At 47.0% G+C, this 26,839-nt stretch overlaps 2 protein-coding genes across 2 annotated transcripts in view; one reads left to right on the top strand and one right to left on the bottom strand.

The window, feature by feature from the left end:
* Nucleotides 1–26,839, bottom strand: part of CDC73 (cell division cycle 73) — a 114,792-nt gene that overhangs the window by 38,549 nt on the left and 49,404 nt on the right. The window lies entirely within an intron of this gene.
* Nucleotides 12,644–20,681, top strand: B3GALT2 (beta-1,3-galactosyltransferase 2). The gene is made up of 2 exons (XM_007669004.4): nt 12,644–13,423; nt 17,941–20,681. Exon 2 carries the CDS (start codon nt 18,071–18,073, stop codon nt 19,337–19,339), a length of 1,269 nt encoding a protein of 422 aa, XP_007667194.1. The 5' UTR covers nt 12,644–13,423; nt 17,941–18,070; the 3' UTR covers nt 19,340–20,681.

Genomic DNA, 26,839 nt, shown 5'->3' with positions numbered 1-26,839 from the left:
GTGCTCTGCACACAGTAAATCGCTCCGTAAATATGACTGACTGAATGAATGAATGACGAGAGTTCTGCGGAGCAAATGGGGGGAAACTACATTCCCCGAGAAGTCACTTCACTTCTCGGTGCCTCAGTTACCTCATCTGTAAAATGGGGATGAAGCCTGTGAGCCCCACGTGGGACAACCTGATTCCCCTGTGTCTACCCCAGCGCTTAGAACAGTGCTCGGCACATAGTGAGCGCTTAACAAATACCAACATTATTATTATTATTATTAGCTGAGTGAACTTGAGAGAGATGAGAAAAAAGCACAAGGATCTTAAAGCTCCATGTTTGGGAGGAGGGTGTTCACTGGCATAATTTTTAGAAAAAAAGCATCAGTGATGCAATGGGGCGGGTTAGCAGGTTTCCCATCTCGAGAATTTGGTAGTCACAAGAAAATCACGACTCTGGAGGTTGATGTCCGTCTGAAGCGACACATTTTAAGATACTCTTCCACAGGTTCAAGGGCTCTACTCCAGTTTAGTCAATCCAGTGTACTTGTCTTTCCTGGCATCAAATCACTGCTCACGGTTGCACGGCTCTCCACCTCAATTTACTCGTCCCATCTACCGGCTGCATTGCACTCGCCCAAATTCCGCACAAAGAAGGGCTCAATAAACGCCATTCGTTCCTTCGGTCGCATTTACTGAGCGCTTGCTGTGTGCAAGGCACTGCATTAGGCACTTGGAAGAGTACAATATAACAATAAACAGGTACATTTCCTGCCCACAGCGAGCTTACCTTCCATTGATCGATCCCTCCCTTGCTTCAAACACGGTTAATGGCACGCTTATTCCCAAGAGTTCGCCGACCTGTTCTATTTTACTGAAATGGCCAGATTCTCCAGCTATTCCTTCAGCCTTATGTCACTTTAAAGAGATGTTTCTGTGATTTTTTTTTTTTTACCTCGTTCCCTATGTGCAGGAATTCTATTATTCACTCCAGATTGCAATTAATAAAGTCAGTGGTGGTGGAAGCAGTAAAGATATAGCACTCATTGAGTGCCCTCTGTATTACGCGCTTGGGAAGCACAAAACCTCCTGTCTCATCGCCTTTGAAATTCCCTCTGGCAAAGAGGAGGAAACACAATCAGCAATCCCAAATAGTGTGGAATTACTACTGAATGAATGCACCAATAAAGCCCAGGGGTCGGCACGACTTAGGCAAGTAGCCCACCACTACAAACCAACAAATGCTCTCCCTTGGTTGCGGCACTGAGGCCGAAAGGCCCCGGTGATCCGGGAAGATGATAATTACGGCATCTGTCAAGCGCTTACTAGGTGCCGGGCACTATACTGAGTGCTAGGTCGTCCAATTTGACGACCTTGCATCTACCCCAGCACTTAGTACAGTGCCAAGCACATAGTAAGCACTAAAATACCATAAAAAAAAGAAAGAAATGGAGGGACATAAAATCCAAGCTTCTTACATAATGTTGGTATTTGTTAAGCGCTTACTATGTGCAGAGCACTGTTCTAAGCGCTGGGGTAGATACAGGGGAATCAGGTTGTCCCACGTGAGGCTCCCGGTTAATCTCCATTTTACAGACGAGGCACAGAGAAGTTAAGTGACTTGCCCACGGTCACACGGCTGACAAGTGGCAGAGCCGGGAGTCGAACCCATGACCTCTGACTCCGAAGCGCTTCCCCTTAGTTTTTGGCACTAAGGAAGAGCCAGAAGCCCCAACTTTTCATTCTGAGCACAGGGGTGAGGATTTTAGTCGGAGGACTGGGCGGGGACGGGCTTCCTACAGCTAATGGGTCAGTAACTGCCATTTTTGTTCTTTTCACATCCGAAGGGAAACCCTCAGGCGTGGTTAGGGGTCTGGGATGAGCAAGTCTGGGAGTCTATGTCTAGAAAACTGCGGGGGAGGTCCATCACCACCAATGACTGGGTGCCTAAGGCAAGCACTCAATATATTCCACAGATCCACTCGTTGATTTCACCAGGGTTACTCAATTTGGCATGACTGACCCAACCTTATGAAAATCCTCGGACAATCCTCGCGGTGTGTTGGTCTGTGAATATATTGGGAGAGTCTACTGCTCAAGATTGGATTTTAAAAAACAACAAAAAAAAAACAACATTTGGGACTGAAAGACTCAACCAAAGACAAAAGACAAAAGCACATCTGCTTGGTGACTGGAGAAAATTCAGCTGTTGATATGAAAACTTAATGAGAAACCTTCATAGATGATGATAAAGAGTTCCATTATCTTCTTTTATCTCTGCTGCACCCTGAAGAAATACACTGACGTAACACCTTGGAAAGGACCGGTGAAGAAGAGAGCGGGGTGTGCCGGCTGAAGAAGGGTGCCGAGGAATACATCTCTTAGCTGTGACCAACTGTGAGACGACAACTAAATCAAGCTCCAGATTGTGAGCCTGTTGTGGGCGGGGAAGGTGTCTACCAACTTTGTTGCACTATACTCTCCCGAGTGCTCGAACGCAGTGCTCTGCACAACAGGCAGCGTGGCTCAGTCGAAAGAGCACGGGCTTGGGAGTCAGAGGTCGTGGGTTCTAACCCCGGCTCTGCCACTTGGCAGCTGTGTGACTTTGGGCAAATGGGGATTAAGAATGTGAGCCCCACCTGGGAGAACCCGTAACCTTAATAATAATAATAATAATAATGACGTTGGTATTTGTTAAGCGCTTACTATGTGCAGAGCACTAAGCGCCGGGGTAGACACAGGGGAATCAGGTTGTCCCACGTGGGGCTCACGGTCTTAATCCCCATTTTACAGATGAGGGAACTGAGGCACAGAGAAGTGAAGTGACTTGCCCACAGTCACACAGCTGACGAGTGGCAGAGCAGGGATTCGAACCCATGACCTCTGACTCCAAAGCCCATGCTCTTTCCACTGAGCCACGCTGCCCCACAACCTTGTACCTTCCCCAGCGTTTAGCGTATAGTAAGCGCTTAACATTATGATTACTAAATACCGTTGACGATGATAATGATGAAGCATCCAGAGGGCTACTAAAAAATATCCAGAATCATTCAAACATCCCCTTTTGAGTAACTCCGTAAGGCTCCAGTCTCCCGGGAGACAGCGGAGGAATATCACACATTTCTCCAAAAGAAAGACTCATCGGTCATACATCCATCACTCGCCACGACAGCAGTGACGGGAGCAAAGTGATCTACAACTTCATCCGGGAATATCACGAGCCTGGGACGGAAGTACGAGAGGACTCGGAAAATGCAACCTACCAAGGTATTCCCAACCAAGACGTGATCCACCGCTGCCTCCTGTCTCAAAAATAAATTTGCTTGACTTTTGTAAATGGCACCTCTTAAGTGCTTACTACGTGCCAGGCACCGTACTAAGCGCTGTGTAGATACAAGTTAATCAGGTTGCACACAGTCCACGTCCCATGTGGGGCTCACGGTCTTAACCCCCATTTTACAGATGAGGTACCCGAGCTCCAGAGGGGTGAAGCGACCGGCCCACGGTCGCACAGCAGACATGATAATGATGGTATTTATTAAGCGCTTACTATGTGCCAGGGACTGTACTAAGCGCTGCGGTGGATACAAGCGATTGGGTTGGACACGGTCCCTGTCCCGCATGGAGCTCGCAGTCTTTCATTCATTCGTTCAATGGTATTTATTGAGCACTCACTCTGTGTGGAGCACTGTACTAAGCACGTGGAAAGTACAATTTAGCAACAAATAGAGACGATCCCTGCCCACCACGGGCTCACGCCTAGATAGGGGGGAGACGGGCATCAAAACAAAATAATCCCCATTTTACAGATGAGGTAACTGAGAGGCACGGAGTCGTTAAACAACTTCCCTAAGGCCACACGACAGACAAGTGGTGGAACCGGGATTAGAACCCACGGCCTTCTGACTCCCTGGCCTCTCCCAGCTCTGCCAGGCCACGCTGCTTCTCTCATTTCTGCTCGAGATTTTGCCAAAGGAGAAGGAAAAAGAAATTCTTGAGGCACCTACATGGCGACGAACGTCTCACTATTGCCCGACTGAGGATCAGCAACAAAAACGCTGATTAAGAGACAGAACCAGCCTCAGTGGGCCCAGACTGTGCCGGTCTCCTGAAGGAATCCGTGCCAGCCGCTGCCCTCTCCAACGCTACATCTACAGATCAGCGCTGTCATCCCAAACTCCACTCCGTGCTCTCGTCTCAGGGCACGGTGGCGAGGGGCCAGGGCCTAATAATAAGAAATAACGGTTGCCTACTAAATCATAATAGTATTTTAAGCACTTATAATAATAAGGACGATGGTATTTGTTAAGCGCTTACTACGAGTCGAGCACTGTTCTAAACGCCGGGGCAAATACAAGCCGATCAGGTCGGACACGGTGCCGGCCCCCACGTGGGGCTCGCGGTCGTAATCCCCATTTTACAGATGCAGTAAACGAGGCACAGAGAAGTTAAGTGGCTTGCCCAAAGTCACAGAGCAGACGGCAGATTAGAACCCGGGTCCTTCTGACTCCCAGGCCCGTGCTCTCTACCTGCAGGGTCACGAAGTGGGAAAATGTGGGGACACCAGGATCTGACACGTACCTAGCACTTTCTAGTTGTTTTTAGGGAATCCTAGATCGCTGACTGGGTGACGACCGAGCGCTCTCTCCTCCTTCGGTGACGGGGCATCGGGAGTATGCTACGCATTTGGATCCGTGGCCTCTGGACATTCGATATTCATTCCACCCCCGTCCCCAAAGCACTTACGCACCTAGTTTTAAATTATATAGTACAAATTACTTATTCATATTATTGTCAGCCCTGTGTGCTGCAAGCTCAGTACGGGCAGGGAGCGGGTCCGCTGGTTTTGTCCCACTGCACTCTTCCACGCGTTCAGTACAGCGCTCTGCACGCAGTAAGCACTCCGTTCATTCATCGACTGTATTCACAGAGCGCTTACTGTGTGCTGGGCATAAATACCGTTGATTGACTGATGGAGTAGGAGGGGAACGGAAGGTAGATTTCCTGGAGTCTTGGCCACTTGACTGTGCTCTCTCAAGTGCTCGGTACAGTGCTCTCTGCACAGAGCAAGCGCTCAATAAACGTGATCGGGTGAGGGACTGACGACGGCTGAGCCTCCCGGGGTGAGTAACGGAGGTTGGGAGCTGGGGAGGGAAGTCCGGCACCAGGAGGAGGGCGGGGGGCGCCGCACGTGGTGGAAGCGCACGCCAAGGCTCCCAGAAACCTCATTTCCAGCCAACGTGACGACAGCGGCTGCCGGGTGCGGGTGCGGAATGCCCTGCACCGGTAGCGGCTGGGGAGACCGGCTGACCGTCCCGCCTCCGGACTGGAACCTCGTTGTGGGTGGGGAACGTGTCCGTTACACTGTTCTACCGAGCACTTGGTACATTTCTCGGCACGCAGTAAGTGCTCAGTAAATCCAAACGACCGACTCCGCCACCCCTTCCGGCCGGCTGTTTTCGGGCTCCCCCGGGGGTCACGGCAAAGTCAAAAACTGCACCCGTCGCCCACGGCGTCACCCTGGTTCTGGCCGCTTTAATCGGCAGCGGACCGAGGGGTGGTTTGGCGGGGGAGAAATGGCCCTTAGAGCTCCCGTAATAATCGTCACGACGACGCCCTGTGTCACCGAGTGAGTTATGAACCCCTGAAATGAGAAGCAGCGGGGCCTTTCGGAGAGAGCCCGGGTCTGCGAGTCGGAAGGACCCGGGTTCTGGTCCCGGCTCTGCCGCTCGTCTGCTGGGTGACCCTGGCCGAGTCACTTCACTTCTCTGGGCCTCAGTTTCCTCAACTATAAAATGGAGATACCTGTACTTCCTCCTTCTTAGACCACGAGGGACAGGGATTGTGTCTGACCTAATTAACTTGTACCTACCCCAGCGCTTACGTAAAACAGTCTCTGCCACTTAGGAAGGGCTTTAACAAATACCATTAAAAACAACATGGCCTGAGGCGGTTGTACTCTTTTTTTAAAAAAAAATAATGACCTACATAATGTTCAAATGTTTTATACTGGCAATAAACAAGTAGTTAATATAGTCAAATTTTAACAAAATGTAATATTTTAGGTGCACACCCCCGCACGCGGATGGGCCTTTCCAAAAAACCAACATCCCTTATTCAAAACACTTAAAATAATTAAACCGATCTCCGTTTCTGTACATGCCGTTGTATTTTTGCTGTGAATTTCAAATTCGGTGCGACCGCTCTGAATCGTTTAATTTGAAAGCCCCGAAATGTTCCGCTGCCCCTCCTCTTTGCCTTCCACACTAACTCAACCGAGCAATAGCATCGAGGGCTGCCGTGCCGTGGAATGAGAGGAAGCCGTCCACACTCTCGAGGCTTCTCCAATGCTAAAGATAGAAAACGTGCAGGGATCGACAGAGTCGGACCTACGCCTCACAGCCCTGAATTTAGACTTTGTTAAATAGCAGCTTCTTTTAGAATTCCAAAATGATGGAGCAGAAACCGGCTACCGACAGAACTGTTGGGCTGGCGCAGCAAGGGAGATCGCCCGCAACCCTACGATAGTACGAGGCAAACGGATGCACCCCCTTTCCTAACCGGCTACGGGGTTCGAAGACGGTTGTTTCCTCTAGCACAGGATCCTGCTGAGAAAACTCCACTGACCCACCGTTCGTAACATCGATTAAAAAGAACATAATTATGGTACTGGGGTTTCAAATGAATCTGAGCAAACTGGGCCCCGCAGGCAATCCGTTCGGCCTTGCGCCGCTAAGGGAAAAAGAATTAAGATCGGAGCAGAGGGGAGGATCGAACCGCGGTGCAAGTGGAGCCAACCGATCTGACCGCAAAGGACGTTAGATCCAATACGCGGATTAGATGGATACAGATCCCCGGGATCGGATGGAGCGTTCTGAGGGGGAGTGGAGAAATCCCTGGGGAGAGCGAATAACCTATGGCTAGGTTGGAAGACTGTATGGAACTTATACGCACATCTAGCCTTATCTTCTGCTGTCGAGTCGACCCCGACCCATAGCCACTTCATGGACACATCTCTCCCAGACCGGCCCGTCTCCATCTGCAACTGTTCTCTTAGAGGATCCATAGAATTTTCTTGGTAAAAACACGCAAGTGGTTTACCACTGCCTCCTTCCACGCAGTAAACCTGAGTCTCCGCCCTCGACTCTCTCCCGTGCCGCGGCTGCCCAGCACGGGTGAGTTTTGACTTGTAGCAGACATCGCCTTCCACTCCCTAGCCACTGGCCAAGCTAGGAATGGAATGGTTAGGCCTCTGCTGGACTCTCCCTCTCACAGCTGAGACTGGGAGGGCACTGGAAACTCCCCAGGTGCGATTCTGGGAGGAGATGTACGTGTCTAGACGTTATACGTTATAAATTACTTATACTAATGTCTGTCTCCCACTCTGGGCTGCAGGCTCAAAGTGGACAGGGAACATATCTACCGACTCTGCTGTACAGTACTCTCCCCAGAGTAAGCTCTCAATAAATACAACTGGCAGTGACGACTGGCAGATTGCTTACAAACTGGGAAATCTAGTTTCCGCATCTGGAAAACTGCTAGAATACTGTATGGAATGTTCTTATATCATTATGAAGAGAGGGGCCTAGTGGGTAGTGCACGGGCCCGGGGGACGGAAGGACCCGGGTTCTAATCCCCGCTCCGCCACTTGTCTGCTGTGTGACCTAGGGCAACCTGTCTGTGCCTTAGTGATCTCATCTGTGAAATGGGAAAACTGTGTCCAAACTGATTAGTTTGCTTCCATCTCAGTGCTTAGTACAGTGCCTGACACGGAGTAAGCTCTTAAATATCCTTTTTAAAAAAAGGGATATTCAGAAAAACACGGTATATTTGGGGGGGGGGGGAACAACCTGGTTTATGTACAGGGATTCTCACCTCACGAAACTGCCGGAGAAGGCAAAATGGAAATCAGTGGGCATAAATATCTGGATTTCCAAAGGCTTTGACAAGATTTCATACCAAGATCCATAAACAAAATGTCTTTAGGAATTCAGAGATGATCGTCCCAAGAAAAGCTACCTACCGAACTAATTCGTCTTTCAAAAGTAAATGTGGACTAGAGGGACGGCCGCCATGGAATGTAATGCCATGTGGGGAGATTCTAGACTGTGAGCTCTAGGGATTGTCACTGTTTACTGCTGTACTGAGCTCTCCCAAGCACTTAGTACCGTGCTCCCCATAGTGTTTAATAAATACGATTGAATCAATGAATAAATGAACGAATGAGACACTTATGTGCATATCATTACGCTATTACTCCTCCTATATGCAATTTACTTAAGCATCTGTCTCCCCCACTAGACTATCAGCTCCTTGGGGACAGGGATCAGGTCTCTTAGCTTCTTTGTATCTATCGACCGACCAATCGGATCTATTGAGCGTTTTTGGCGTGCAGAGACCCTGTACTAAACGCTTGGCAGAGTACAATATAACACAGTGGGGGGACACGTTCCCTACCCACGACAACTCGTATACCCTCGCGTGCACCGATCCGGCGTAGACACTCGACAAATACCATTTACTTACTCCTTGGTCCGTGCCCTCGGTTTGGCAGCTCAGTCGACGCGTAAGGCACTCTACTAGGCGCGAGGGGCCTGCTGTCAGAAGGCTTACAATCTTCCCAACCCCTTGGTATTACGGCCTTACTGTTCTTCCTCCCGCTTCCTGTAAATTACCTGCCTTTCCCTTCTCTCTGCCCAAGAGACACTCAATGACAACTACTGACTGACGGATTGGCATCATCTGCCGGTCTTGGGTGGAGGTGGGGCTGAAAAAATTAATCTGCGATGCACGTATTCGCTGGATCGTGACTGGTTTGGATTTTGCATGGACCGTACCTACTTTCTGATCAATCGCTTGGCCTCGAAAATCTAACCGACCAAAAAGGGGAAAGTTTTAAGATGGGATTTATTGTGGGTTGGGGGGGGGGGGGGGGAGGTTTGGTTTGTTTTCCTTTCTGAAGGGAGGATGGGGTAATTCAACGCATATGTCTGAATTTGAAGGAAGGTTAGGACCGAATCAGCACACGGTTTGAAAACTCTGAACTTTGGACTACAGACTCCACGTAACTCACTTTAATGATTCAAAACCATCTGAACTTGGAGGAAAGCACTAAAGAACTGTTAAATGCATCTGAAACAATGATCTAAAACCCACCCTGTGGCTCTTTGAACAACACAGTACAATCTATTCACAATTTTATTTCTGAATTAAGATGGACCCAAAGATGGGTGAAAATGCGGATGATTTGTTTCGAGAGAGACACGTAAGCCCTGACATCATTTTAAAATTGAGTGGATTTTTAAGCCACAACGTGTTTGCTCCATCAAAGCTACTGAACAGGGGTGAAAATCTCAGCAGGAAAATACGGCAGGCAACACTGACACTTGTGGCCATTTTGAGATTGCCCATTTTTGATTATTTATAATGTGCATTATCAAACGTGTTCATTTAAAATGGACTATCGTATATATTCGACCCGCGTGGGAAATACCCCTTCCATAAGCACCGAAATGGTATTTACCACATTTGAATATAGAGTCATTCAGAAAAGGCAAAAAGAAAAAGAACCCCGTTAGCGCTCGATAAATACCACTGGTGACGAACAAATGATTTAACCGAAAAGAGACGCCACTTGGATCGCGGCCGATTCTGCTTCCCCACTGGGTAAATACACCTATGATTCAGTAACTGGCGTGGCAGGAAAACTGAATGAGAAGTCAGTAAAAATCTGGGCACTGAAGTGTTGTAAGTCTTGACGGATTCAAAAAGGGGGCCAAACTCCGGTGCCGACACTGCTCGATACAATGCGGCCTTTAAGGGGCACCTGTGAAAGGAGATTTAAAACTACAAGTGTGTCACTACTTTCTAACCCCCTTCTCGAAGCCACATCTCGCCGTGAGGGGGGATGTGAAACCGGCAAAAATGGGCGTGCTGGGGGGTGGGGGGGGTGGGGGGTGGGGGTGCCAGCCGGGCTGGGAGGCAAATACCGCGAGACAGCTGATAAAAGCTGCTAAGCTGACAACCACCTGTAGGCCTCTGGGGTTTCAGTTCTACGCCGCGGTGACAGAGGCCAGGGCGGTTCCCTTGCACGCAAAGCCCCCTCGAGGGGCAGGCTGCACTTGGTAAGGTGGTGCCCTCTGACCCACCTTCTATTCGTTGCCCTCACTGGCCCGGCAGGTCCGGCCCAGATAATAATAATAACTGTGATATGTTCAGCACTTACTATGTGCCAGGCACCGTACTAAGCGCTGGGGTGGATACCAGGTAATGAGGTTGGACCCAGCCCCTGCCCCACATGGGGCTCACAGCCTTAATCCCCATTATACAGATGTGGGAACCGAGGCACAGAGAAGTGAGGTGGCTTGCTCGAGGTCACCCAGCAGCTAAGTGGCTGGAGGCATGATTAGAACCCAGGTCCTTCCGACTCCCAGGCTTACGCTCTATCCATTGGGCCTTGGTGCTTCCTCAGCGTGACAGATAAGAGAATCTAAGTGGCCCAGCGCTGGCTGGACTATTCGCGCTGTATTCATTCAGTCATATTTATTGAGCGCTTACTGTGTGCACAGCGCTGTACTAAGCGGTCGGGAGAGTGCGGTACAGCAATAAACGGACACATCTCCCGCCCACAGAGAGCTTATCGATTCCTTTACCCGGGCTTTGGGCCTTGAGGACCTCGTGACTGAACTGAGGCCAGTCCGTCTTTTATCGCTACAGACTCCATCATCACGTAAGCCAGTTTAAAGGGGTGGCTTTCAAAGCAGCCAGTTAGAAACGGACCGCTCTCTCCCCCCGCCCCACAAAAAGCATGTAATATCAGCACTAAATCAGATGCTAAGAAATGAGATCTACACGTATAAAATAATATGCACATATCAAAAGTTATCACATAGGGATTTCGGCAATTGCCAGTTTGATTGCAATATGGATCAAGTCGTGAAGAGTGCAGCGCTCTGCACACAGTAAGCCTTCAATAGATATTATTGATTGGTTACTAAAAAAAACAAAACCCACATTTATCCAGACCCCTTAACCCTCTCAGTCTCTCCTTCAATCTTTCTATAGCCGTTTTATTGTTCCTCAGCATTTTAAGTGAAGGGCTGGCAATGGTAAGGGTAAACCCGCTCAACAATTCACTTTCGTAACCCTCGAAAAGGTTTCGTCAGGGACGAGATGGAAACTGATGGCCGAAATGAGGTTTTTGAAGGATCCGTGTGTTTACCTGGGTGATCTAGCCGAATCCCATTTTAGCTAAAAAAAAAAAAAAAACACCTCCAGGCTAAGTATGGGATCAATAAATTACTTCCCATCATCCTACTCTAGCTTTCAGAATTTAGCAAAACAGCATCTACACTGTTCGGAATAGAGTTTCTTCTTGTCTCCCGAACAAGGAGGTAGAATGCCTCCCAAATGAAAAGTGAAGACAAATGAGAAAGGCCACCTTCCTTTAAAACACAAAAATCCCAAGTTACTATCTAGAAATGCCCCCTCAGATTTTACTATAATCTACTTAGGTTTAGAAGACAGAATCCTTTCCGTGTGATAATTAAATAGGAAATGACAATAAATAACACATATAACACACACACACACACACCCACACACACCACCCCCTCCCACCACCCCCAACTAAACTCAAAATAATTGACTTGGGATCCCCCATACATAGCAAACACATTTAGTGGGAATTTACAATTCCAAGGTTCATTTTTAAACTCGATGCTCAGAGATGTGACTCTTCCAGAAATATTATGAGATATAAAGATCAGAGAATCCGAAACCAAAAACTTGGAGACGCCACTGATTGTCTTTGGGCCCGACTGTAGACACAGAAAGTAAAGGAGCTCTATAAAAAGGTAACTGCCCCGGTGCGCAAGCCAACAAATTGAGCAGGTCTGCAGGAGACCGATGAAACCCTATCGGTCTAATAATTTCACGTTATTGAAAAATCAGCATTTTGGAATGTCATCTTGAAATTTCACGGCGAGTAAATACGATGAGTAAAACCTCGTTACTCTCAAATAGTACTTGGGCAAGTAAAATATGAACACATTGATTCCTTCGCAGTGTGACATTAGGGTGCCCATCTTTACTGAGCGCAAGAGAGGGGAGCCAAACTGCTAAGAACAAAACCAAAGCATCGTAAAACGAGAACTGAAATTTTTAGCACAAGGGAACTACTCAGAGTCAAGGGGGAAACAAGCTGCATCACGTCCTGATTTCTGAGCAGTCAGTTGATTTACCTCCCCTTCAGAGCTGGAAGGAAAAAAGCCCCAAGATCTCCCGGGTTTTCCTCCCCTCCCCCCACCAAATAAGCATGGCTGTAAAAGGCAGACTGTGGGTCTGGCGCTTGAGCCCGTTAAGGGGGACCGTTTTGAGAAGTGCAGGTCGCCGACTATGGGAGAGGAAAAATAACTGGGAGGGGGAAAAAAATCACTGGGGTTTGCGGGGGGGGAGGGGAGCGGAACAAAGGCCGTACGGCGAGCGTCGTCCGAATCCCACCGCGGGGCCGGACGGAGAGCGACGCGAGGGTTAAATGAAACTACGTTACATATTAAAGCTAGAACTTCCTAAGCACTGCAGGAGCTTCTTGGAATCGGCACATAAAAATGCCAGACAATAAAAGCCTTTCGGAGAGTCGTCGGCCAGGGCACGAGGGAAGAGGGAGAACCGACCCGGAACCGTTCATTTAATAATCGCCCCGGCTGAATATCAGACGCTCGTTGCCCCTCCGGCACCGAACGGGTACCGTTCATCAAACAGAAGCCAAGCCTCCGAGCTCCTTCCCGGCTCTCGGATTTAGTCGAAATGAATGCAAACAATCACGTGGGTTTCAGCCAGGCGGTGACGTTGGATTCTGCTCTGTCAGAAGACAGCATCTGTCAAAGCCCACATTTAAACTGCCGCCTGCCTATGCGGTGGCGGCTGAAGGGCCGAGAGACGCGGGGCTCAGCGAGGCGGCCCCAGCGACGATGGGAGAAGAGAGGTAGCGCCTGCCCGTCCTTCCCGACCGGCGGACCGGCCCCCGGTCTGGCTCGGGCTGCTCGGCGTGGCGGCTCGGCCGTTTCCACGCGGAATATGGAGACCGAGGAGAGGCTACCGTGCCGCGCCGTACGGCCGGGGGACCGCCGCACGTAGAGGGCTTCGATGCGTCGGCCGCCGGCGGCGGACGGCAGCGCTCCGGACGGCGTCTTTTGTTCCCCCGGACGGGAGTCCCAACCTGCCGGGACCAAGCGCACGCCTACGAGGGAGGCGGGGGGAGCTCGGGGACGAGCAGACAGATGGACGGCTCGGATACTGGGGAAGAGCCATCGCGGGAGGCAGAGCGGTGGGGGATGTGCGCATGTTCCATGGCATCTTTTTGACTGAAGCGATGGCGTGCCAAAACTATTTTCAGGGGGCATAATCCTATCACCATAAATGGCCTGACCAAGGAAGGTATGTCAAAACCTTGTGTGTGATGTACGTTTGATTCTTTTTCTTTTTTTCCTCCCCCTCCCCTTTTTCATTACCTTTCCGATCCCGGAGCTAGCGGATACCGATCACGCTTCGTGGTCGTCGCCCCAGGGATCGGTGCATTAAAAGAGGGAAATGATTTCCGAGGCGTGCGTTTCTTAAACGTTTGTTCTTTCCGGGAGAAAATGGCCCTTAGTATGAGGGAAGGGCGAGGAGGAGGCTATCCCAGCTAGACGCGTCGGTGGAAATTCCTGAGAGATTCAACTTTTAAAAAATAAGGGTGACGATCCTTCCTCCGGCTAGGTCATATCTGATCCTTATCTGAAGTACTGCTAAAGCACTCTTAAATACAAGGCTCTGCTGTGTAACGGTACTCAGATCATTAAACCCATCAGGACAGCCAAAACTGCACTAGCAAATCGGCACGTTCAGCCTCCTCTGTATTTTGCTCCTGTATAACGTTCTTCGACACAATCGGAATATGAGATTTTCTTTTAGCGACGCCCGGCATTTAGCATCTACCAGCAGGTCCCCCAAACCCCCACTTCAGGGTGTCCCCCCACCCGATGCAAGATGACGGGCACAGCCTAAGACTGGAGCATTTCAATTAACGCACACATTTGACGAGTAGTATGGAACTACCTAGAAATGCCAGAGGGAAACCTTCGATTCGGCGTCCCTCCACAATGCGCACAGACTGTCGGTAACAGGGCCCAATAATGAATTGCCAGGCTATTTTCATTAGGCTTACAAATGCAATCTTGAGCTAAAATAAACCCACGATCGAGTGACTTGAAAACGTTTCCCTCATAACGTTCGGGTTTGCCTGTCTTGGGTTTCAAATGCCTCTGACTAGATAAATGCACTAGATGACAAAGACTCTTACTGACAATGACAAAAAATAACCAAAAAACTTCTAAAATCTGAATTCAGAGAGATCTGACAGAACTACCAAAAATGCTTACCAGCAAATTTTACCCCGAGTCATAATAAATCATTAAAGAGAGTTAAATATAAATGTGCCTACTCTGTTCCGGACTAAGCTAATGTGGAACAAAATGTGCAATTTTTTAAGGTGGAAAGAGATTGGACAGAAATGAAGTCCAAGGCTAATGAAACATTTCAACATAACCAGATGCAGTTGTGATATTTAGCAACTGAAAATTTGTCAAAACTTGTTTAAAAAACTTCAAATACTGAAGGTAGTGGATTCATCTAGTATTATACGAAAGCACAAGAAAATCATGACAGATTTCACTCTTTACAATGAAGAGTGAAAATGTAGTAGGTTTCTGTGATGCATGGGATTTTATGCATAATTAATCCCACTAAAAACATGCTGGATATTAGGTCTGACACAATCCTTTTCCTGCTATTTACCATAGTACTTAGGAACTTTCCCTTTAATCAGAGGGCAAATTAAAAATTTCAGTGGGTGAAAGTCCAGGATCAAATTTCCAGGTTAAACCACTAGCACCATATACAAAATCAATGAGCTCTTAAAAAAAACCTACAAAAAAAAACCTCCTTAAGATCAAAAAGCTGAAAATACTAGATACTGAATCATTCACCCTAGATCTAGCTCAGCAACTACTGGGAGAAGGTAAACTTTAAAGCCAAATCATAAATGCTCCAATAAGAGGCCCTCACTGTGGCACTGTACGTTAGTGGTTTATGGAACCATGCACATCTTAAACACCAGATTAGTGAAATTCAATTGTAAACTGAACATTAAACCCTGTCACAAAAATACTAAAAAGTACACATGGAGACTTTAAAATGATACCCATCTGCACATCGATGTTTGCAAGGAGACCTGAAAATTTCAAAACTACGTTTTTTTCAATACCTAAAGAGTACGTGTAAATGCAAAGCTCTGGTCGCCTTTAACCAGTAATGATGGGCATCATAATGAATTCAAGCATGGAACTGCAGTCCTTTTTCAAAACTTAACATTAATGTACTAACCAATCTACTCTTTCACAGAAAATGTTGAAACAATAGCCTAGAGAAACTTTTTTCAGCTGGGTGAACAGTGGATTTTTAAATCCCCAGAATCCTTATGACCTACGAGACAGAATTTGACACAGCACTTCAAAATATAGTTAGAAACTGTCCCTTGAAAATCAGGCAAAAAAACTACAGTAAACCGTGCCCGATTTAAATGCGAATGCTTGCAATATTATCTACCGTTACTATTAAACGGTATATTTTCTGATCACTAACAATAACTGACACCTATTTCTGGCTAGAGACTTCGCCTTCTGCTTCCAAACATATGACCGTTCCTCGGTGCTCTCTGTTCATGCTCTGCATATATCTGAGCTTCTGAAAAAAAAAAAGCCACAAAACCCATTCACTGGCTAGTTTCATTTTACAGCCATCAGAAAACTAACCTACTTCTCTCCGAACACTCACACGCACCTTATTTAGTAACAAAACGTTGTTTTTCTTTGATGGCCGTGTCACCGCTTGGGGGGTGGGGAGGATATTTCAGCTGAATTTATCGTTACTCCATTTCTAATCTAAACGCTGATGCATTCTTTTCCCCTCCAAGCACTCGTGCTGACCAAGGGTTTACAAGTGCAATGAGGAGAAAGACCATTCAAAAAGCAGGTCGTTCGGCACATTGCCGAGACGTGAGAAAGAGGCTCTGATTCTCTCTCTCTGATCTCTAGCTATAGAAAGGATGGTTTTATACTAAAACCTGAAGGGAAGGTTCTTGCCTAAAATCTCCTCTTCAAAAATAACATTCTGAGAGGTGACAGGGCTTTACATCCTAATAACCTGGATATGCTTTGCTGTTTCATATAACTTTCAAATGCTCAAATGCTGGGGTCTGGACTGCGAGACATGAGATTCTTTGAACATTTCCCAGTTCCTCGCTCCCCCTAGTGGATGAGATCCCTTCAAACGACTTCACCCACTCCCTCAAGGCCCAAGAATTTCTGAAAGAGGTTTCCATCTTCACGGACAGTTTATTCGTTTGCTTTGGTTAGCCGCGGTCAGAAACACCTCCTTCCTCAAGAAGCATCTTCAGGTCACGATCAAAGTTGCCATTACCCAACTGAATTTCCAGATCCTGGAATTCGTGACTCTTTGCCGGGCAAAGCGTCCCCCTTTCCGGCTTATACTATAGAACTTCCGTAGTTAGCAATGACTCTGATTGATCCACTTGTAGGCTTTAGAAGTCAGGTCATTTTTTTTTTTTTTTTTAGAGATTATGCATTTCTATATGAATTTTTCTTTTTCAGGGGAATCACGGTAGGGCTACTTTTCCCCCCACCCCCGTAATTCAAAAACACTGGATCCAGAGGGAAAAAAAGAGAGTATCCTGAATAGGAACAAATTTTAGCAGTCCACTGCGAGATTCGCGTATAGGCAGGTGGAATCAGGTTTCGATATGCAGCGTCATGAGACTGCCATATTGACTTCTTTTGAATTGTAAAGATAAATGCAAGGGGATAAAATGAAATGCTGCATCAGAGTAGAAGGCTGGAAATATATTTTTCATATGCAGCTACATTTATTTGCTACTGCCACCACAGAATACTTTTTTAAAAAGCCAATATCTGAAGACAGTTTAAAAAAAACCTACAGATTTGGTTGCTGTTCCTCGTCGACTTTATAGCGGGCACTGAATTCCGATAAGCAGTTCTTCGTTCGATTTAAAAGGACAGCTCTACCAAGACCAGACTGAGACAACAACACGTAATCTTCGGAAATTAGTCGCAAGCTCCAAATGAGGGAAATGTCCTCTTACCTCCTACTCTGAGGTGAGGGGCTAAAGCCTTTGAGGAGGAGGAGGAGGAAAGCGTTTATCATTTGGTACTGTCTGATGATTCCGCGTGGAGGTTTATCGGATTCTGAAAATTAACTTTGACAGGTGCATCTTCTCATTGACTTTCTCAACCCAGTAGGAGCCAATGGATTCCTGTTAAGCAGTGTACTGTGACTCAAGGAACTCAGCTAGAGTCAACTTTGCCCAGGCTTCCCCTCTACCGATTCATAGCCTTATATATATATAAAAGGTCACCCATTGTGTGAGCACCATTCTGCCCATTAGAGGTCAAGTCAATTTTAATTCAGGCCAATCAACCATTCAACTCTTTTTTTTACACGCCCTTTCACATGCCCTCAGTCGGGAACTATAGAATCGTTTCGCACTGGGCAGTAAATGCCTGGGTCTCCTCTATTTAGAAAGTGCAAAACCAATCAGAGCTTTTGCCAACGACTGTAGGAGGGCAGGCAAGTTGAGTCTTTCCCTGAATGACCAACTTCAAGCTAAGCAAAAAAGTCCCCACCGATTTGGTGACGACGATGTAGCCTGGTCTGATTTAGATCAGTAGATCAACTGTGTTGCCTTTAGAAAGGCACTCATTTAGGAGTCTCTTCAAGGGACGTCCCTTAGAGTCTCAATCCACAACTTCTCATCACCCTAACGAACTACGACATGGAGGGATTCAGACCCTTACACTCTTCTTTTCCCCCTTTCGCAGAGATACCTAGAGGAGATTCTTTAACCGGCCGCTCTCAGAAGACGGACGCCAAAGAATAAGGGCGGTTTCGCGAGAAAAGGTCATTTGGCGCCCCCGGCAATTTCCCACCTCATCAGCGGACACCTACAACATGCTTCAGTGGAGGAGGCGGCACTGCTGCTTTGCCAAGATGACCTGGAACGCCAAGAGATCTCTGTTTCGAACGCACCTCATCGGCCTGCTCTCTCTCGTTCTTCTCTTCGCCACCTTTCTGTTCTTTCACCATCACGACTGGCTGCCGGGCAAAGCTGGATTTAAAGAAAACCCCGTGGCTTACACCATCCGGGGATTCCGGTCCACCAGGAGCGACACGAACCACAGCTCGCTGCGGAGTATCTGGAAGGAGGCCGCTCCTCACACGCCGCGGCCCCAGACGGGCGGCGGCTCCAACCACAGCGAACTGTCCCCTCAGGGGGTGACCGGGCTAGAGAACACGCTCAGCGCCAACGGAAGCCTCTACGACGACAGAGGGCCCGGCCGGCCCAATCCGTACCACTTCAGGTACATCATAAACGAGCCCGCGAAATGCCGGGAAAAGAGCCCTTTCCTGATCCTGCTCATCGCCGCCGAGCCCGGCCAGGTCGAGGCGAGGCAAGCGATCCGGCAAACGTGGGGCAACGAGAGCCTGGCCCCCGGAGTCCAAATCGCCCGCGTTTTTCTGCTGGGTTTAAGCGTGAAGTTAAACGGGCACCTCCAACGGGCCATCCAGGAGGAGAGCAGACACCACCACGACATCATCCAACAGGAATATCTGGACACGTACTACAACCTGACCATTAAGACCCTCATGGGCATGAACTGGGTGGCGACCTACTGCCCCCGTATCCCGTACGTCATGAAAACCGACAGCGACATGTTTGTGAACACGGAGTATTTAATACACAAACTGCTGAAGCCGGATCTGCCCCCGAGGCACAACTACTTTACCGGTTACCTGATGAGAGGGTACGCGCCCAATCGGAACAAGGACAGCAAGTGGTACATGCCGCCAGACCTCTATCCCAGCGAGCGCTATCCGGTCTTCTGCTCCGGGACGGGTTACGTGTTCTCGGGAGATCTGGCCGAAAAGATCTTCCGCGTCTCTCTGAGCATCAGGCGCTTGCACTTGGAGGATGTATACGTGGGCATATGCCTTGCCAAGCTGAGGATTGACCCCGTGCCCCCCCCCAATGAATTTGTCTTCAATCACTGGCGAGTTTCGTACTCGAGTTGTAAATACAGCCACCTAATTACCTCCCATCAGTTCCAGCCTAGTGAACTGATCAAATACTGGAACCACTTACGACAAAATAAGCACAATGCCTGTGCCAACGCAGCGAAAGAAAAAGCGGGCAGATACCGTCACCGCAAACTGCACTAAAAAGGACCCTTCCTCTCCACGGTATTTCACGTGCAATCTGTAGATAGCGCCCAAAGCATGGACAGGGAAAGATGAAGGAGCTCAATGGGACGCTCTTTAGTTAAGCCCCGTCACGTTACAGAGTTCAAAAATTATTTTTTTAATTTCTGAAGAGTAGGATTCTTAAGATAGAGTGTTAGACTATAACCCAAATATTTCCCAAACCACTTTGAGAAGGGGAGTATATGCAAAGATGTGGCGTGGTAATGTGCAATAATGAGCACGAACACTTTGGGGGGGACTAGAGAACTGTTAGGGGATGTGTCGATAAGACGTTATTGAACCATACTTTTCACACAAATTTTACTTTAAAAAATGAAGCCTGAGTCAAAAGAAACTTTTCTTTCGAATCATTGTTTTCCATTTAACTATATAAAGTAGCTGTAAATAATAATAATAAAAAAAAATCTACAACTTGTTTTAAGAAAACTTTGTAACTGTAAAAAAAAAAAAAAGCCAGTTTCTCTGGACCTGAATACACTACCATGTTTTCACAACTCTATACCACGCAATAACACTTAGTTGGTATTCCACAAAGGCACTTACAAACTTAGATGTTTCACTAATGTGCTCCTTGCTGAATTCCAGCTAGTTAGCAATCGACCCATTGGACTGAGGAGGAAAGCATTTGGTTTTCATTTTTAGAAAAATACTCCCATGCATCTGAGAACGACCATTTTTGCCTTTACGGATCTGTGTTAGAAGGTGAACATTCCTGTGTCTCAGGCTAAAACTAAACAGATAAAGCTAAACGTTTCCAGGTACCCAGTTTCTATTTCCTTAAAGGCATCCTAGACCATAGCGGGGCTCCTCGAATGTTCATTTCATGATCTGTTTACTTAGATGGGCCACTGCACACTCTCTTTCATGGGGCCACCTCCCGGCAGAAAGCGAGCCGTCCTCTAAGGATCGCTCACACTTATGTTCTCAAGCCAAAAAGGGTCAGTTGCGGAAAGAGGCACACATCACTGAAAGGGTCGATGAGGGCAGAAGCAGCTTCAAAACATCGGCAGAATGCCTGTCAGCCAAGGTGCAGCATACGGGAAGCTCGCTTCCCGACAGCGGGTACGCACGCGCTGATGCTTAATCATTCGACGGCGTTGTTTCTGGTGGGCTGCCGAGCTGACGGGCCCAAGACTTTGAATTGATGGGACAATAAACGCTCGACGTTCTCAATGGAAGGCATTTTGGAGGAAAATAAAGTTCAAATGTCGGATAAACATTTCATCCAAGAACAATGTGAATGATGCACTTTTACCCAATTTTAATAATAAAACGTTTAATGTACACAAAATGGCAAAAATGTTGTGGAATGTCTAATGCAAAATAATGTTCCCTGGGGAGTTTTATATGGCTCTACCACAAATTTTAAAACGCAGACTAACTACAGGCTGTCCCTTCTGAAAAGTGCAGGTTTTGGTGGTTTGCACTTCTTTCCCCTCTTTCCCCCAACCCCTCAAAAAATACCTGTTCTAAGCATTCCAATTGGGGGAAAAGGAGGGCTCACAATTATTTTGTCTTAGCCCCATTTTATTTCAGGTATCAATTTCATACAATTTCTAGGGTCCCTGGCAATATCATCTTGGCGCGGACTTTGCGGCTGGAGGTAGATCCAAAGAGGATCAAGGGAGTAAATGACACAAAGGTTCGGTTTCTAGAAAGATGGCTGGTACAAAATCCTTTTGTTCTAAGCTTCCATTATCCTAAGTCTAATAAAGTCTTAGCGATCTAATCACCGATCAACTCTACTGGAATCCAGTAGCGTCAAATCATATGAAGCAGAAAGAGATAACACAGAGCACTACTCAAGACTGTAAGCTCCCTGTGGGCAGGGAATGTGTCTACCAATTCAGTTATACGGTACTCTCCCAGGCGCTTAGCACAGTGCACTGCATACAGTAAGCGACCAATAAATACGGTTAACTGTCAAGGTGGAGTTCAAAGTGTTATTCCGAACCATACTTCCACAACGCCTACCTACTACGTGCCTACTGAAATGACTAAAATGAGAAAGCGCCTTTAACCTGAGGCAAGGTTTTCGGACCCACTTATGAATCAGTCAGAATGATACCTCACACCAACTGGGGTCTAAGCATGCTGACTCCTCCAGGTTTTATAACAGGTTTGGGCTTGCCACCTTCTGGCCCTCAGCACCCGGAGCTGGTGTTGTTAACTCAAGTCCAGTCTGTTAGCTTTCAAAAAGCATGGCAGCAGAGCCTAAATATGGCACTGCGTCTCAGGTTAAACTGTCTACGCTTACCCAGAGAGTCGGAAGGAAATTGCTTCTACCCACATTCCCACAATCTAGCTCCCTTTCAATTTTTCCAGGTACGCGCCTAGCCTTAACTGTTTGCCTCAGCAGAGGATTGAAGCCTAATCACCGATGGCAACCTGGACACTATAAACTGGGGAAATCTCATTTTAAACTGTACCCTGAACACATTATAATACTAGCAAAAAGGACATGGAAGTTCAGTGCTAGCTCAATGGATCCTGACAATCTTTTTACTAAAAGAGCTTGGGCCAAGAAACGGGACATGAAGTAGTACATCTACCCACGCAGCTATATAGTCGCACTTTAATAACTTAATTCAACTGCAACCAAGTGTGTTCTTAAACGCCGTAACTACAAAATGGCTGAACTGGGCTTCTATCGGTTCTATGCATCACTACTATAACCCTATAAAAGGCTATCTTTGAATATGGCTGGTGAATTGGCAGTATACCATAATATGTCCCCATGACAACAGTAGCTCACCAAATATTTCAATATAGGATTTCAAAAGGCTCATTTTGTTTCGTTGTAACTCTGCGGTAACTCATATCTACATAATGAATGAATCTGTTAAGAAGAAAATGGTTTAACAAACGACCTGATGCCAAAAGCGAGTCAGAAAATGTCAAAGAAATGACCTTAAGGAAACGTATGGCACTGATTAACTGTTTCATGCCATTTTATCCAGATATTGTTGATTTTAAAAAAAAATACATTAAAGGTTTTGTCTATATACGTTTTCCTAGAATAACAGGTCAAAGTAACATCTTTACATGCTATGCAAGATTGTGTATAAGTAATAATTCTGACTGTCAGTGACAATTTGCTGTGGTGTAAAACTAGTTGGAGAATCAATGATTCGCACATAGGGATCTGTGTAGATTTACCCATAGCTACACATGTATATATACAGTGTATATATATATATGTGTATACACACACACAAACGTGCTTGTTAAGCACTTACTATGTGCCAAGCTCTGTTCTAAGCGCAGGGACAGACTCAAGGTAATCAGGTTGGACATGGTCCCTGTTCCCCATGTCGAAGAAGAGAGTAGGACTTAATCCCCGTTTTACAGATGAGGTGAGGCACAGACAAGTTAAGTGACTTGCCCAAGATCACACAGCAGACAAGTGGTGGAGCTGGGATTATTTGTTCAATGATATTTATTAAGCGCTTACTGTGTGCAGAGCACTGTACTAAGTGCTTGGGAAAGTACAATATAATAATAAACCCAGATCCTCTGACTCCCATGTCTGCAATCTTTACACTAGGCTACTCCGTATATATTGAGTACTTCCTCTATGAAGGATTGTATTAAGTGCCTAGGAGAGAATACTGTAGTTGGACATGATCCTTGGAGAAAAAGTCCAAATGCCTAGGTATGCTCATCCACATCTTTAATATTGTATACGTCAAGGGTAGAGAAATACCTCTCCCCGCCGCACGCCGCCCCCTCCACCCGGCCCACAACACTCTTGTTCATTCATTCGTTACTATTTACTTAGCGACTAACTCTGTCAAGATCACTTATGAAGTGCTTGGGAGCACTGGACAAAAGAAACAAATCCCTTTCTTGAGGAATTAACCACCTCACAGATAGAAATAACATGTATGCAAAAAATGGGAACGGAAGGGAAATCACATTAACAGCACATTAAAAGCTTTACTAGAGCATATTAAAAGCCTTATTAACTGCATTTCTTCAAGACTCCTTTCCCGACTAAGTGCTCATTTCCTCTTCTCCCACTCCCTTCTGTGTCACCCCCTGCACTTGGATTTGTACCTTTTACCCACCCCTTCCTCAGCTCCACAGCACGTAGGTACACAGCTATATTATATTTATATTAACATCTGTATCTCCCTCTAGACTGTAAACTAGTTAGGGAAGTAGCAAATCCCCGGGGATTGAATCAGAAGGATTCTAATCCTGGCTCTGCCATTTGTCTGCTCTGTGACCCTGGCAAGGCACTTCACTTCTCTCTGTCTCAGTTACCTCATCCATAAAATAGGAATTAAGACTGTGAGCCCCACGTGAGACAAGGACCGTGTCCAACCTCATTAGCTTGTACCTACCCCAGCGCTCAGAACAGTGCTTGACACATAGTAAGTGCCCAACAAATACCATCATTATTAAGCTCCTTGTGGGCAGAAAACGTGTCTGCCAACTCTGTTATAGTGTACTCTCCCAAGTGCTTAATAAAGTGCCCCGCACACAGTAAGCGCTTAAATACGATCGACTGAAATCGCAGATATGGCTGGTAACAGCAAAAACTAAGACCTCTAGAAGAAGTAATTTTTTTAACTTTTTTTTTTTTAAGCGCCTGTGTGTCAAGCACTGTTCTAAGCGCTGGGATTGGTACAAGTTAATTAGGTTGGACAGTCCCTGTTCCTAAAAACAACGGTATTTGTTAAGCATTTATTATGGGCCAGGCATGCACTTAGAGCTGGGGTGGATACAAACAAATCAGATTGGACAGAGTCACCATCTAAGTAGGAAGGAGAACAGGTACTTAATCTTCATTTTACAGTTGAGGAAGAAGTGAAATGACTCGCCGCCCAAGGTCCAACGTAAGGCAGAGCAATGGAGAAGCCAGAATCCAGGTCTTCTGACTTCCACGCCCCATGCTCTTTCCACTGGGCCACAGTGCAAATAAGCCACTTGTGCGCTAAAAGGGGCTCAGGGTATAATGACCTGAGTGGGGAGGTGGGGATTAGATGGGGAATACCTCCTGCGGGTGGCTTCTTGGGCGGGTATTCTTCTAACTTCTGTTCATCTTGCCTGCCTCCCCGTCCCATCCTTGACACAGGAAAAGCAACACCTCACGGCTTTGCTCCAACCTTGAATTTACTTTGCTATCCAGATCCAACAAGGAGCCCGGCTCCACGAGCGGTCGGAGAGAGCCAACCGAGGACAGACGGGTGGTGATTCGCGTAGCCAACTCCGCCACCTCCTTGGAATCACCTCTCTCCACGAGGATCATTCCCTTCATTGAGACTGAATGGAAATGAGACAGTTCAAGGTTCTTCTCAATTTCACAGAGAAGAGGACACACAGTTTGCAGCTTTCTGGGTTCGATAGGGAAGGATCAGGCTGGATATAATTCGGTTTTTGCTTAAAATAGGCAACAGACAACTCAAATTCCACCGTAGTTATTGACCCCCAAATCATCTTCAGGGATTCATAAATGTGAATTTAATTTTAAATACATAATTATTGCTTGCCAGCTCCTCTTTGCCTATCTGCGGGTGATGTCTTTGGCATATCCCTGTAATGTGGTTGACCTGATGACTACTCGACACTTCGCTAATCAATCTCGACTTTTCACTTACAAAGCGACAGGGCTCTGTTGAGTCCTATGTGTTTTCTAAAAAAAAAAGACAACTTGTTACTTTAAATGGGGAACAGAGCTAGTTGTTTCAAATTTTTGAAAGCTTGGATAACTGGACAAAATTGGATCTAGCTATTTCCAAGAGATTCTTGCCCAATCCTATACCATAATCTGTTTCTTTCTTTCAAAACGACCTCACCTAGATTCCGTTCAGGAGACAGGTGAGAGATAATTGGATTTCTTCTGAATCTGCCGGCATGCGATTTATGACTCTCGGCAGGTTCGAATTATTACTTTGCATCAATCGTTAATAAGAAATGCACACAGCATACGTTCTGTAACAATACATCCAGATTTGCATTATATCAAATACTGCAAATCTGGGCGGGGGGCAGTTCAGAAAGAGTAGTTTACACCATTACTATGAAGTTCTGACCGCATCAAAACATAATGGCTGAAAAATATTCCCATGAGTTTGGACTCCTTCCCTTACACTGGCTCCTCTAAATTCCCCCTGATGAGGAGCAAGGAGAGAGAATAGTTGGGTTTGCCCAAAAGTAATGGGTTTGATCATTTCAACAAATACCACAGCATTTTAAGGAAGACTCTTTCTTTCTCCCCAGTATTTCCCAGACCTACTCCTTCCTCTCCTGGTATCGGCATTAACCTCCCTGACCGTTTCCTCCAATCTCTCCCCAGCCAAGAGGCCATTCCCGACAAAGCCCTCATTTCCCCTCCTCTTTGGCCCTTCGGCATCACCCCTGCACTTGGATTAGTACCCTTCAGAAGCCCCACGGCACTTGCGTACGTATCCCCGGTTTATCTTTACGTCTGCCTCCCGCTCTAGACCGCAAGCTCCTTGTGGGCAGGGAACGTGCCTACCAATTCTGTTTTATCATCTGCTCCCAAGTGCTCAGTACAGCACTCTACACTCCATGACTGCTCAATAGATATGACCGATCGAGAGGTTTCATTCCTCCCTAGCTCACCTCCTCACCGTAACCGGACTCCGGTCCCTCGCCAGGGCGGAAGGGGGCGGCCACGGGGGTAGCCGTGAGAGCAGAGTGACTGGCCCCGAGGGGCCCAAGCGGCTTTTCCAGAGTCGGCTCAGACCAGGCATAAAGCGAGCTCTGCGTGGGTCTTCACGTACACGAGAGAGAGAGAGCCTATGCTTTTTGCGATGTCATTTTCAGGGAACTAAGTAACGGCGCTAACCGAGACGTCCTCGCAAGTGCGCTTTTGGGTTTCTTCCGTTCACGTATTCACACATCTCCAAATTCAGTTCCTTAAAACACTCCATCACCTTGTCCCCTTCTATGTCACTTCTCTCCTTCTACAACCCAGCCCGCACGCTTCGCTCATCTAGTGCTAACCTTCTCACTGTGCCTCCATCTCATCTTATTTGCCGCCAACCCCTGGCTCCCATCCTGCTCCTAGCCTGGAACACCCTTCCTTCTCTAATCTGACAACCACCGCCCCCACTTCAAAGCCTACTGAAGGCACATCTCCTCCTTCGAGAGGCCTTCCCAGCCTAAGACCCACTTTTCCTCATCTCCCACTCCCTTTTGTGTCACTCTGACTTGCTCCCTTTGCTCTTCCCTCCTCCCAGCCCCAAAGATCTTATGTACGTATCTGCAATTTTATTTATTTGTATTGATGTCTGTCTTTCCCCCGACTAGATTGTGAGCTTGTCGTGGGCAAGGGATGTCACTGTTTACTGTACTTACCCAAGCGCTTAGTACAGAGCCATGCACACGGTAAGCACTCTAAAGGCCTCCTGATGATGTGAAGTAGAAAAACTCCCTGGCTGGTATGATGGGCATTGACTATATGGTTAAGAATCCCTCAAGACT

This window comes from Ornithorhynchus anatinus, chromosome 16 (assembly GCF_004115215.2).
Source record: "Ornithorhynchus anatinus isolate Pmale09 chromosome 16, mOrnAna1.pri.v4, whole genome shotgun sequence".
NCBI classification, from domain to species: domain Eukaryota; kingdom Metazoa; phylum Chordata; class Mammalia; order Monotremata; family Ornithorhynchidae; genus Ornithorhynchus; species Ornithorhynchus anatinus.
This window is presented reverse-complemented; position numbering and strand designations above follow the sequence as displayed.